Genomic DNA, 15000 nt, shown 5'->3' with positions numbered 1-15000 from the left:
AGAACAAAAGAACATAAACTGGTTTCGACTTTCGTTTTCAGCAGCAAAAGAGCAAGAAGAAACTAAAAACTTGACTAAATGTAAAAAGAGGAGTAGACAGAGAAAGAAAATTAAGAGAATAAACACAGTAGAACACAGACAAAGTCTGACGTAACCTCATCTAAAACCGTTTTTTACTTTTAGTCAAGTTTTGACTAAAATGTTTTAACATAGAGGGGGGAATCGAGACGAGGGTCGTGGTGTATGTGCGTGTGTGTGTGCGTGTGTGTGTGTGTGTGTGTGTGTGTGTGTGTGTGTGTGTGTGTGTGTGTGTGTGTCAGTGTGTGTGTGTGTGTAGAGCGATTCAGACTAAACTACTAGGCCGATCTTTATGAAATTTGACATGAGAGTTCCTGGGTATGATATCCCCGGACGTTTTTTTCATGTTTTTCGATAAATGCCTTTGATGACGTCATATCTGGCTTTCTGCAAAAGTTGAGGCTGCACCGTGACGACCTCATTATCCAACCAAGTTGATTGAAATTTTGGCAAAGCAATCTTCGACGAAGCCCGGGGTTTGGTATTGCATTTCAGCTTGGTGGCTTAAAAACTAATTAATGACTTTGGTCATTAAAAATCGGAAACTTGTAATTAAAATTATTTTTTTATTAAACGATCCAAATTTACGTTCATCTTATTCTTCGTCATTTTCTGATTCCAAAAACATATAAATATGTTATATTTGGATTAAAAACAAGCTCTGAAAATTAAAAATATAAAAATTATGATCAAAATTAAATTGTCGAAATCAATTTAAAAACACTTTCATCTTATTCCTTGTCGGTTCCTGATTCCAAAAACATATAGATATGATATGTTTGGATTGAAAACACGCTCAGAAAGTTAAAACGAAGAGAGGTACAGAAAAGCGTGCTATCCTTCTCAGCGCAACTACTACCCCGCTCTTCTTGTCAATTTCACTGCCTTTGCCATGAGCGGTGGACTGACGATGCTACGAGTATACGGTCTTGCTGCGTTGCATTGCGTTCAGTTTCATTCTGTGAGTTCGACAGCTACTTGACTAAATGTTGTATTTTCGCCTCACGCGACTTTTTTTTAATTTTTTTTTTTGAGTCTCGGAAACCAAGACATTTTGACCTTTTTTTTGAACGACAGCGGCGAATTTCGAATCAGTGCATGGTGAAGCTTGTCGCTAAATTGGTTTCTATTAATAGCTAGACAAAAGTAATTTGCATGCACACATTTGTTTTTATGTTGAGGATTTCTTGAAGCTGATTTCAAATTATCGATTTTAGTTTTGTCTAACTTTAGATTAATGTCCCTTTCTCATTTCATGAATTATTTTGATGCTATTAATTTATTCTTTCTGCATTTCTTCTGTTTTTTCTGTTTCATTGTTACGTAAGCTACTTCTCATGCTTTATATGTTATAGTCCTTTTTTTACATTTAGTCAAGTTTTGACTAAATGTTTTAACATAGAGGGGGAATCGAGACGAGGGTCGTGGTGTATGTGTGTCTGTCTGTCTGTCTGTCTGTCTGTCTGTCTGTCTGTCTGTCTGTCTGTCTGTCTGTCTGTCTGTCTGTCTGTCTGTCTGTGTAGAGCGATTCAGACAAAACTACTGGACCGATCTTTATGAAATTTTGGTATTGCATTTCAGCTTGGTGGCTTAAAAATTAATGAGTGAGATTGGTCATTAAAAATCGGAAACTTGTAATTAAAATTATTTTTTTTATTAAACGATCCAAAAACAATTTCATCTTATTTCTCGTCATTTTCCGATTCCAAAAACATATAAATATGTTATATTTGGATTAAAAACAAGCTCTCAAAATTAAAAATATAAAAATTATGATCAAAATTAAATTTCCGAAATCGTTTTAAAAACTATTTCATCTTATTCCTTGTCGGTTCCTGATTCCAAAAACATATAGATTTGATATGTTTGGATTAAAAACACGCTCAGAAAGTTAAAACGAAGAGAGGTACAGTAAAGCGTGCTATGAAGCACAGCGCAATCGCTACCGCGCCAAACAGGCTCGTCACTTTCACTGCCTTTTGCACTAGCGGCGGACTACGTTCAGTTTCATTCTGTGAGTTCCACAGCTTGACTAAATGTAGTAATTTCGCCTTACGCGACTTGTTTTTTTATATATTGTTACCGATTTGTATTGATATCTTGTTCTAGTTCCTCTCCCCTGCAGTCGTGTGCTCCATTAGTGGGCACTGCTTCTACTTCTTTGTTCATGGGCTTAGACTCCCACGTTCACTCATGTTTTTAGCACGAGTGGATTTTTACGTGTATGGCCGTTTTTACCCCGCCATTCAGGCAGCATACGCCGATTTCGGCGGAGGCATGCAGGGTATTTTCGTGTTTCTATAACCCACCGCACTCTGACATGCATTACAGGATCTTTTACGTGCGCACTTGGTCTTGTGCTTGCGTATACACACTAAGGGGGTTAAGTCACTAGCAGATCTGCACATAAGTTGACCTGGGAGATCGGAAAAATCTCCACTCTTAACCCACCTGGCGGCAGCGACCGGGATTCGAACTCACGACCTCCTGATTAGGAGGCCGACGTCTTACCACCACGCCACTGCGCCCGTCAGTGGGTACAATTTATCTTGGCAGCTCACGAAACACTTGGGTCCTGTAAGAAACTGCCAGAGGTTGGCTTTCGTATCCCAGGGGTTTTGCTCTTCTGCTTCTCTTACCTCTGTCAAACTGCCACAAAACTAGGCAGTGACCTTAGCAGTCCTGTAAGAAACTGCCAGAGGTTGGCTTTGGTATCCCAGAACTGTTGCTCTTCTGCTTCTCTTACCTCTGTCAAACTGCCACAAAACTAGGCAGTGACCTTAGCAGTCCTGTAAGAAACTGCCAGAGGTTGGCTTTGGTATCCCAGAACTGTTGCTCTTCTGCTTCTCTTACCTCTGTCAAACTGCCACAAAACTAGGCAGTGACCTTAGCTGTTCGCGAACACAAGAACTGTCAAAGAACTGTCGCTCCTTCTCTTCGTGAAATATCAAAACTTTAGAATGCTATCTTCATTCTTCTTTCTTCTTCTTCTTCCTTCATGGGCTGAAACTCCCACGTTCACTCATGTTTTTGCACGGGTGGGTTTTAACGTGTATGACCGTTTTTACCCCGCAATCAGACAGCCATACGCCGCTTTCGGAGGAAGCATGCTGGGTATTCTTGTGTTTCTATAACTGACCAAATTCTGACATGGATTACAGGATCTTTTCCGTGCACACTCGGTCTTGTTCTTGCGTGTACACACGAAGGGGGTTAAGGCACGAGCAGGTCTGCACATAAGTTGAACTGTGAGATCAGAAAAATCTCCACCCTTGACCCACCAGGCGGCCGCGGCCGGGATTTGAATTCACGACCTTCCGATTAGGAGGCTGATGTCTTATCCACTACGCCACCGCGCCCGGACTCACCACATTTTTAACACCATGGCTGCTTTCTTTGCAGAGTTTGAGTTATGTTCAAGAATAGATATCGCAAATTGACCCCATCCACCAGGCCACTCCGCCCGTCTTATCTCCATTCGTTCATATATCAAAAAGCTAAATGAATGTGTACAATGTACCTAAGTATCTGGTGATACGCCTTCTCCTGGCCCAAGCAGCTCTAACGCTTCTGCTGCAGCTCCTCCCATATCATATGAAGAATACATATATATCTACGAAATCTCTACACACACAAAACTTTCTGTTTGCTCTTCTGTTGCAGTTTGTGCATGTGGAAAATACAGCCTTGATATCTACCGATCCAAGCATCTTAACTATGAGTGGAAGGGGGAGTGGAAGGGGGAGTGGAAGGGGGAGTGGAAGGGGGAGTGGGAGGGGGGTAGCAGGGGGAGGGCTAGGGGAGTGGAAGTAGTGTACAGTTTACCTTAGCAGCCCGAGAAGAGCCGGGTTCCTGAATGAACTACCTGAGTTCTATTTCTTTCTCTCCAAGCAGCAGTCGCTTGTCCAAATGAAGAAAACAGAATATAATATATTATATCGTATTGCTCTTATCATTCCATAATCTTTACTTGGGGTTGGAATTAAGTGTATACCGTTTACCTTAGCGGCTCGAGAAGAGCCGGGGTCCTGCAGAAACTGCTGGAAGAATGTCTTTTTTCTTCTCCCAGCAGCTGTTGCTTCTCCAAATGAAGAAAACAGAATATTTATAGGAGTAATCTAATCACCCCAACACTCTCACATGGATTGGGAAGTACAGTTTACCTTGGCGGCTCGAGAAGAGCCGGGGTCCTGCAGAAACTGCTGGAAGAATGCCTTTTTTCTTCTCCCAGCAGCTGTTGCTTCTCCAAATGAAGAAAACAGAATATTTATAGGAGTAATCTAATCACCCCAACATTCTCACATGGGTTGGGAAGTACAGTTTACCTTGGCGGCTCGAGAAGAGCCGGGGTCCTGTAAAAACTGCCAGAGTTTGGCCTTCTTCCTCTCCCAGCAGTTGTCGCTGTTGAGGCGCTGCTTCTCCTGGTTCTGCGTGGTGGAGAACTTGCGATCGTACTCCAGCTTCTCCAGACTCCTGCTCTGCGTCTTCCACGTGTTGTACTGAGTCCAGCAGCACCGCTCAATGTCCAGCTCATCTATGCTCCAGAACTCCAGCTCGGCCTGGAGAGCGGGCCCGCACATGGTGGTGGGCACGTGTAGGTCTCCCGTGCGGAGATAGTTCAGCACGGCCCCGAACGCCGTCGGGTCGCGGTCGAAGAAGTAGTCCCCCTGCGCGGGGCGGAAATAGGCTCTCATCTTGTCGTCGTCCGCGAAGAAAGAGTTCTTGAAGCGTTTGAGCGTGGAGCGGTAGGTCTCGAAGGTCTGGCCCCCTACGTTGAAGATGACGGTGGGTTTAGCGCCGCGGGGTCGGCGGTGTTTCTTGTTGTTGTTGGTCACAGCCGTCGACAGTGACGTCTTGGAGCCGTCCGGTGACGTCACGCCGCCCAGCGTGACGTAGGACATCTGGCACGTGCAGATCGGCAGGTCACCGGGCCCGCTGCGGTCTTCCTTCCCCGAGCCTGACCCAGCGTTGTTGCCGTTGCCACCACCACCATCGTTGCCGTTGTTGCCGTTGCCGTCGCTGTTGGTGCCGGGGATCGTGAGGTTGTTGTTGACGGCGCAGCGACAGTGGGGGGCGTGGTGGAAGGTGGTGGAGGTGGGGGTGGTAATAGACTCCGCATCCTCCTCCTCGTACTGCATCTCCGCCATGGAGGAGGCGGTGGGGGCGGGCTTGCCATTGTTGTGCTTGCTGCGCCAGTCCCCGCTGCTGCTCTGCGGGAACGACGGCCGCCTCTGGAAAACAATAGATAATACATAGAGTAGAGCGTACAGAATACAGAGTACAGAATGCAGGGTACAGAATAAACCATACAAAATGCAGAGTGCATGTTACATAATTAGGAATTCAGAATATGTTATTGCCAAAGAAATAAAGAGTATAGAATACACAATACAGAGAACAGAATACAGAGTACAGAGTACAGAATACAGAATACAGAATACAGAGTACAGAGTACAGAATACAGGGTACAGAGTACAGAATACAGAGTGCAGAATACAGAATACAGAGTACAGAGTGCAGAATACAAAATACAGAGTACAGAATACAGAGTACAGAATACAGAATACAGAGTACAGAGTACAGAATACAGAGTACAGAATACAGAGTCCGGAATAAAGAGTACAGAATACAGAGTACAGAAAACAGAGTACAGAAAACAGAGTACAGAGTAAAGAATACAGAATACAGAGTACAGAATACAGAGTGCAGAGTACAGAATACAGAATACAGAGTACAGAATACAGAATTCAGAATTCTGAGAACAGAGTACAGAATACAGAGTACAGAGTACAGAATACAGAATACAGAGTATAGAATACAGAGTACAGAAAACAGAGTACAGAAAACAGAGTACAGAGTAAAGAATACAGAATACAGAGTGAAAAGTACAGAGTACAGAATACAGAGAACAGAAAGCAGAATTATAATGTTATTGTAAAAGGTTGGGAATTCACCTCGATATTGCGGTTAAAAAGACGTCCACTTAAATCACACACACACACACACACACACACACACACACACACACACACACACACACACACACACACACACACACACACACACACAAACACACAAACACACACACAAACATATCCACACACACACACACATATACACACACACACCTACACACACACACACACACACACACACAAGCACAAGCATATCCATACACACACACACACACACTCACATACACACCTGCATACACACACACATACACACACACACACACATACACACCTGCATACACACACACACACACACACACACACACACACACACACACACACACACACACACACACACACACACACACATAATCTTACCGGCACGTTTACAAGCATCATCTTGATGGGTGTGCATGTAACCGCCAACTTTTACACACGTATTCTACAACACTGAGTCACATTGTGAATCCGTACACCACGTCAAAAGACTCTGCTACAGATGCTTGCAGAATCCACCCATGCAAATAGCACTGACATTCTGGAAGTGGTTTGCTTAACAGACACGCAATGTACACAAAAAACCCCAAAAAATCCCAATTGAGGAATCTTTAACCTTCGCCCGTCCGGGTTATCGACTACACACGGAAGTCATCGTGGGGTCGTGCGGACCCATGCTTTTTATTTCCTTCTTTGAGAAACATTGGTCCTCACGGCCCCACGATGTTTGTAGTCTAAATATGACCTTTTTTTTTTATTACTTCTCGCTGAAATTTTAGGACAAAAGAGCTGTTTAGGTGCCTGAGACATTCTTAAAAGCTCATTGAAAAATTCCAACTAGTTTAAGAGATATTTGCAATTAAACACCCTTCTGGGTCCACACGGACCCACGACCACCGGCGAAGGTTAACAACTTCACTGTGCAATGTCCTCTTTGACTGCCTTTTTACTGTGAGAATTCATGTCCAAAAAGTTACAACGGTACTCTTAACTCTACTGATGATTTTCAAGGACAGAGTTCTTCAATTTCCAAAAAGATACAACGTCATTCTTAAATAGCTGTTTTCTTTAGCACACAGTTCCATAATGTGCAACAAGGTACAACGCAACTCGCTTCTGTAATTATCCGTAAAAGGTACAACGTACCTCATAATTCGATTGTTTTCATGGGCACACAGTTCTGTAATGACCAAAAAGGTGCAATGTAAATTTAAATCGACTGTTTTCACAAGCACACGGTTCTTTTCATGTCCAAAACGGTACACTAGCTGTCATTTTCATATCGTGTGTCTTCCCATGCAAACTTTTTCTTGCCCAAACTCAGTCACGCTCGTTCGGCATCAGGAGTCGTCAAAAAAACAAAACTGTTGTCAAATCGTTGGGGGAAAAAATCGCCGGCATTTCAACACATCACCCGAACTTGTTTTCCCATCGGAAGAAAGATAACACCAAAGTCTTCATTTAACTTTTTTGAAAAAGCTGAAAATGTAACGGCCTTTTTGACAAATTTGTCAATGGAAATACATTATTCTGAAGCCTGAAATGACAAACTGGAAGGAGACTTCACGAAGCTTTGTCACTGGATGGAAGAGAGAAAATGTAAGTTTTACGCCCACACGGCAAAGCCATTAGGGGCATGTTACACGGGAAAACCCGGCTTTGTATAAAACATAAGGCACTGGATTTGGAGGTAAGAAGACTTCTTGAAAAAGTCCACTTCGGGCTCAACTGAGGAAATCCTCAACAAACATCCCTTCCTTCGGCATTGCCAGCAAGTGTAAGTTCCCAGATCCAATTTTCGTGACGGCAAAATTCACCATTGCCAACACGCTGATCGCTGGCACACGATACTGACCGGTTTCGTCGAGACTGGTCAGATGCCAGCCCCTCAGAGTGAAGTATTATGAATGGCCTACATCCCTGCATTCGCAAACGGTGCCAGCTTATTCCCATGCGATCACAGTTAGGGAACACAGACTACGAAGGGCAGAGGCGTGTGAAGCCTTGCTGTCAAATCGTTGTTTGCGTTGATGAAAGACGTTGAAGGATCTTACAGTTGTTACACCCCCGGTATAGGGGTGTGTGTAGGTTTCGCTCGATGTGTTTGTTTGGGTGTTTGTTTGTGTGTTTGTGTTCGCATATAGATCTCAAGAATGAACGGACCGATCGTCACCAAACTTGGTGAACAGGTTCTATACATTCCTGAGACGGTCCTTACAAAAATTGGGACCAGTCAAACACACGGTTAGGGAGTTATTGGTGGATTAAAATTATACAAGGACTTATACAGGGACATCTTCATGGTCAAAGGGAAATAACCATTCTCACTCAGTCACTGCCACCAACTGAGAAGGTTATTTCCCTTTGACGGGGGTGTTTTTCCTACCTCATAGGAATTTCTTGGTTTTTATATTTAGTCAAGTTTTGACTAAATATTTTAACATCGAGGGGGAATCGAAACGAGGGTCGTGGTGAATGTGCGTGTGTGCGTGTGTGCGTGTGTGCGTGTGTGCGTGTGTGTGTGTGTGTGTGTAGAGCGATTCAGACTAAACTACTGGACCGATCTTTATGAAATTTGACATGAGAGTTCCTGGGTATGAAATCCCCGAACATTTTTTTCATTTTTTTGATAAATGTCTTTGATGACGTCATATCCGGCTTTTCGTGAAAGTTGAGGCGGCACTGTCACGCCCTCATTTTTCAACCAAATTGGTTGAAATTTTGGTCAAGTAATCTTCGACGAAGCCCGGACTTCGGTATTGCATTTCAGCTTGGTGGCTTAAAAATTAATTAATGACTTTGGTCATTAAAAATCTGAAAATTGTTAAAAAAAATAAAAATTTATAAAACGATCCAAATTTACGTTTATTTTATTCTCCATCATTTGCTGATTCCAAAAACATATAAATATGTTATATTCGGATTAAAAACAAGCTCTGAAAATTAAATATATAAAAATTATTATCAAAATTAAATTGTCCAAATCAATTTAAAAACACTTTCATCTTATTCCTTGTCGGTTCCTGATTCCAAAAACATATAGATATGATATGTTTGGATTAAAAACACGCTCAGAAAGTTAAAACAAAGAGAGGTACAGAAAAGCGTGCTATCCTTCTTAGCGCAACTACTACCCCGCTCTTCTTGTCAATTTCACGGCCTTTGCCATGAGCGGGTGACTGACGATGCTACGAGTATACGGTCTTGCTGAAAAATGGCATTGCGTTCTGTTTCATTCTGTGAGTTCGACAGCTACTTGACTAAATATTGTATTTTCGCCTTACGCGACTTGTTTTGGTTCTTCTTAAACATGAGGGTGTGTGTGACTGTTAAGCAAATGTTAAAGATGTTGTTATTTTTATTCACAAAGTTAAACACTGAACGCTTAAGAATCTCGGCTACCCGAAACAGTGTCACTACTATATGTGCATACTCAGAAACATATTTTTGGAAGAACACAATCAGCAAGGCTGCATCCTTCCTGGATGAGATTATTATATATTTGATCATTGAATGCTTGAAAATACGATAAGAGTTTGTTTTAGGTCTGTCCTTCAGACGAACAAAATATCACCAAGCAAGTATCTTCAAGAAACATTTTGAGACTTCTTCATTTAGAAATCAGTCGTTACAGAGATATAAATTACAAATGCCATGGGTGATGCTGGCTATTTATAAAAACATACAGTCGATAGGTAGAGCATAAGCATTAAGTGTCAGGCCGTCTTTCCGAGAAAATAAAATCACCAAACACATGTCTTCAAGAAACATTCTGATACTTCTTCATAAAGATATCAGTTACCACAGAGATATAAAGTGCAGATTTTCAAGGTGTTGCTAGTCATTTATGTAACCATAAAGTGTACAGAAAGATCATGAGCATTAAATGTGGGCCCGTCTTTCAAGGAGAGAGGAGAAGAAGACACCAAACACGTGTCTTCAAGACACATTTTGTCACTGATCCGATCAGGCATAAATTACAAAGTTAATGGGTGGTGCTGGCTATCTATTAAACCATACAGCGAATAGGAAGATCCAAAGCATTTTAAGTGAGGGACCATACGTAAGAGCATGGGGAAAAGATGTCACCAAAAACATGTCTTCAGCACACTTTGAGGTTAAAATCATCAATTAAAATCCAAAAAGAACAAACATAACAACAAACAAACACGTGCAATGTTGGGGTCCTATATCAACGCTATTGGTCCAAGCGGGAACAGTAGGTTCTGCTCAGAGGCTTGAGTGCTATCCATCGGGACAGTTGGTTATACGCACCAACTCATCTCTTGACTCATTACAAGTACTGGCTGGCACATTATGACCTATCTTAAGAACAGTTAGTTCTACTCATCTTGAACAACCAGCCTTCAACAGTACTGGCTCGCGCACTATGAACCAACGCACGGGACAATTGGTTTACTCGTTCCATCCTCCAAAAGTATACTAACTCGCACAGTATGAGTGAACGCATGTTACAGTAGGTTCTCCTCATCTTCGTATCTATTGTACAAGCATCCTTAAAAAGTATTCTAGCTGGTATGTGTAGCCACATCGTATCTATTGAACAAGCATCCTTCACAAATATAAGCTCGCACACTATGAAATAGCCCAACAAACACTTTGTTCTTCTCATCATTTAATCTCTCATACAAGCACTATTGAAAAGTACTCTCTCCTGCGCAATTCAAAGCAGTCCCACGAACAGCTATTTCCACTTAGTCTCTTTTCTCTTTAAACAGTCATCCTCCAAACGTACAAGCTCTCACACAAAGAACTAGCCCAAAGAACACTTTGTTAAGCTCATCATCGTATCTATACAACATCCTACAAAAGTATCCTATAGCTGGCCAGCGCCGCCAAAACTGCTGCTCGACATTTTAGCCGAGACGGGTCTACGCAAAGCGAAGATGACAGAGACATTCTCGGGTTCCAATACCCAACGGGAATCATCACGGTAATCGAGGACCCGCTGTGTACAGAGGCAAACACAGGAGATTGGTATCCTTGGCGGATGATGACATTATTCAGTTTTACTGCAGTAAAACTTTTTTAATGCAGTAAAACTGAATATTGTCATCATCCGCCCGGTCAGCTGATTTTACTGCAGTAAAACTTTTTATTGCAGTAAAACTCATTTAAGTTTTATTGCAGTAAAACTGGGTTCGTGTTTTACTGCAGTAATCTTCATTTTAGTTTACTGCAGTAAAAAAAAGTTTTACTGCAGTAAAACCGACTGTTGGGGCGGATGATGACATTATTCAGTTTTACTGCAGTAGTAAAACTTTTTTACTGCAGTAAAACTGAATACTGTCGTCATCCGCCAAGGATAGACTGGCTTTGAGGAAAGGCGGTGGGTTTCACGCTGTACATAAACGGTGCCCACACCACTGTTGTGATCGCAAGGGGGTTTATTTGGATATTATTCATAAGAACAGAACTGGCACAAGCACACCCACCCACCCACGTGCGTTTTGGGGAAGACTTGGGCTAGTTCGCCTGCTCCGTTTGCAATTGGCGGTTGCGAAGTGCTTTGTTATACTTGTTTCTGTTTATGCTGCATTATTTTTAGGTGACTTTTTACATTATTTTTAGGTGACGTTTTACATTATTTTTAGGTGACTTTTACATTATTTTTAGGTGACGTTTTACATTATTTTTAGGTGACTTTTTACATTATTTTTAGGTGACCTTTTACATTATTTTTAGGTGACTTTTACATTATTATTAGGTGACTTTTACATTATTTTTAGGTGACTTTTACAATATTTTTAGGTGACGTTTTACATTATTTTTAGGTGACTTTTTACATTATTTTTAGGTGACTTTTTACATTATTTTTAGGTGACTTTTTACATTATTTCGTGAATGGAAAACATTGTGAGTGCGCCAAAATCTGTCTAATTGTCTGTGTGCTTGTTTGTTTAATTGTTTGTTTGTTTGTTTGTTTGTTTGTTTATTTGTTTGTTTTCTTGTTTTATTATGTGTGTGTGCTTATGGTTTGAATGTGTGTATTTGTTGGCTTGTTTCTGTCTTTTTTGTGTTTTTGTAATCACCGCGTAGCATAATACACGATTCTCCCCCACATTCATTACGCGAGGCAACCTTCCCCGATTCGATGATATCTAGTCTACAAGATACAAGATACAAGATATTTATTCACCAATTTTGCAAAAGGATTTCATCTTGGCACGGCACGGTAAAAATAAAATAAAAACCAACCAGACACATATGCAGACACACATCACCATGCATGCATACATACGTACATTACACTGTCATGCACACACAGACACAACTCACACACACACACACACACACACACACACACACACACACACACACACACACACACAATTATTTACATACTCACACATAACCAGCCACATGTCTACATCACAAATTCACATCGTCGCCTTGTAAAGGTAAAAACCATATTAAAAGGGGTGCCAGTAATATCAATACAACATTAGTGAATACTAGAACAATACCTAAAATTTATAATCCATTTAAAAGTAAGTAGTACACGTAATTATTATCATTTAGTCAGATCATCACATAAAATTATATAATCATAATCTAGCCAGTTAGACAGTTTAAAACAACAGTATTAACAGACTATCACAGATCTACTCAAGCACCTGAACCTAGAGTCGCATTGCACAAAACTACTACCATCACAGAACTACTCCAGCACCTAAAAAATAAGGACCATTCCACATATTTCCACTATCACAAGTTATGAGAACAGTAATGGAATGCAGTGAAAGGACTAAGTAACAAAAGAAACCCCCCCCCCCCCCCCAATCCCTAACACGATGTAAAGCCATATCCCACACCACCCGCCTCACCATACACATACACGGTAGCTCAGTTGGTAGAGCACTGTACTTGTGATCGGAAGGTGACAGGTTCGAATTCGGGCCGGAACGGACACGGGTCAACTTTATGTGCAGACCCAGAGACGGAAGCCATGTCACACCCCCGTGTCACCACAATGGCACGTAAAAGACCTTGGTCATTCTGCCATAAGTGCAGGTGGCTGAATACACCTAAACACGCAGACACCTGGGTAGCGCGACCCCGTTGCTGCTAGCTTTCCACTGGGAGGAAGCGACCCGAATTTCCCAGCGATGGGACAATAAAGAAATGAACATGAACATGAACTCTGTTCGATAGTAATATATTGTGATTAATATGTTGTGATTAATATATTGTGATTAATATATTGTGATTAATATGTTGTGATTAATATATTGTGATTAATATGTTGTGATTAATATATTGTGATTAATATATTGTGATTAATATGTTGTGATTAATATATTGTGATTAATATATTGTGATTAATATATTGTGATTAATATATTGTGATTAATATATTGTGATTGATATATTGTGATTAATATATTGTGATTAATATATTGTGATTAATATATTGTGATTAATATATTGTGATTAATATATTGTGATTAATATATTGTGATTAATATATTGTGATTAATATGTTGAGATAGTAATATATTGTGATTAATATGTTCAGATAGTAATATATTGTGATTAATATGTTCAGATATTAATTCGCCCTATGAACTGCTGCTGTGGCTTGAAAGTAGAATTGGCAACTCCTATTAAGCAAAGATTTATTTGTGAAAAGTAAAACGTAGTTATGAATAATACATTAGATACATTTTACAAGGATTGACGCTTGTAAATATGCATGTTTTGATGTAACCCTTAGATTCTTTGTTTTAAACATATTTTTGATACTACGACCAGCAAGCCATGATCACACACACACTCCCCCCACCCCCCACCCCCTGTGTACTGTAATTGTCCAAGTGTGTTCTGTTTTATGAATTTGTTCCCTTGTTTATGTGATGTCCTGTAATGTACAGCATATACATGTAAAAAAAATAAAAATTAAATTAAAAAATCCACAAAAAGAGAATTAAAAAAAAATTAAATAAAAAAAAAAGAATAGGCAACTCCGTTTGTGCTGATTGTTGTCGTAATTCCGTCCCACCCTCCTTTCCAAATTACTATACCCCCCCAACCTCCCCCCCCCCCCCAACCACCACCCCCCCCCTCCCCCACCTTTCGCTTTGGGTTTTTACATTTAGTCAAGTTTTGACTAAATGTTTTAACACAGAGGGGGGAATCGAGACGAGGGTCGTGGTGTATGTGTGTGTGTGCGTGTGTGTGTGTGTGTGTGTGTGTGTGTGTGTGTGTGTGTGTGTGTGTGTGTGTGTGTGTGTGTGTCTGTGTGTGTGTGTGTGTGTAGAGCGATTCAGAGTAAACTACTGGACCGATCTTTATCAAATTTTTCATGAGAGTTCCTGGGTATGATATCCCCAGATTTTTTTTTCATTTTTTGGATAAATGTATTTGATGACGTCATATCCGGCATTTTGTAAAAGTTGAGGCGGCACTGTCACACCTTCATTTTTCAATCAAATTGATTAAAAGTTTGGCAAAGCAATCTTCGACAAAGGCCGGACTTTGGTATTGCATTTCAGCTTGAAGGCTTAAAAATTAATTAATGGACTTTGGTCATTAAAAATCTGAAAATTGTAATTAAAATTACTTTTTTATAAAACGATCCAAAATTACGTTTATCGTATTTTTCATCATTTTCTGATTCCAAAAACATATAAATATGTTATATTCGGATTAAAAACAAGCTCTGAAAATTAAAAATAGAAAAATTATGATTAAAATTAAATTTCCTAAATCGATTTAAAAACAATTTCATCTTATTCCTTGTCCGTTCTTGATTCCAAAAACATATAGATATGATATGTTTGGATTAAAAACACGTTCAGAGAGTTAAAAAGAATAGAGATATAGAAAAGCGTGCTATCCTCCTCAGCGCAACCGCTACCGCGCTTTTCTGGATTGTTAATTTCACTGCCTTTGCCACGAGCCACGAGATACAACGTCTTGTGCACGGGTCAAAATGTGTGTGTCAGGG

At 40.7% G+C, this 15000-nt stretch overlaps 1 protein-coding gene across 1 annotated transcript in view; it reads right to left on the bottom strand.

Moving 5' to 3' along the window:
* The window catches only part of LOC138977103 (potassium voltage-gated channel protein Shaw-like), a 64825-nt gene that overhangs the window by 6491 nt on the left and 43334 nt on the right, over nt 1-15000 (bottom strand). The window contains exon 2 of the mRNA XM_070350012.1: nt 4404-5309. Coding sequence (XP_070206113.1) covers nt 4404-5309 — 906 coding nt within the window. The remainder of the gene's footprint in view (nt 1-4403; nt 5310-15000) is intronic.

The sequence above is a fragment of the Littorina saxatilis genome, linkage group LG9 (assembly GCF_037325665.1).
Source record: "Littorina saxatilis isolate snail1 linkage group LG9, US_GU_Lsax_2.0, whole genome shotgun sequence".
NCBI lineage: Eukaryota > Metazoa > Mollusca > Gastropoda > Littorinimorpha > Littorinidae > Littorina > Littorina saxatilis.
Note: the sequence above shows the minus strand (reverse complement) of the source record. Positions and strands in the feature narration are given on the sequence as shown.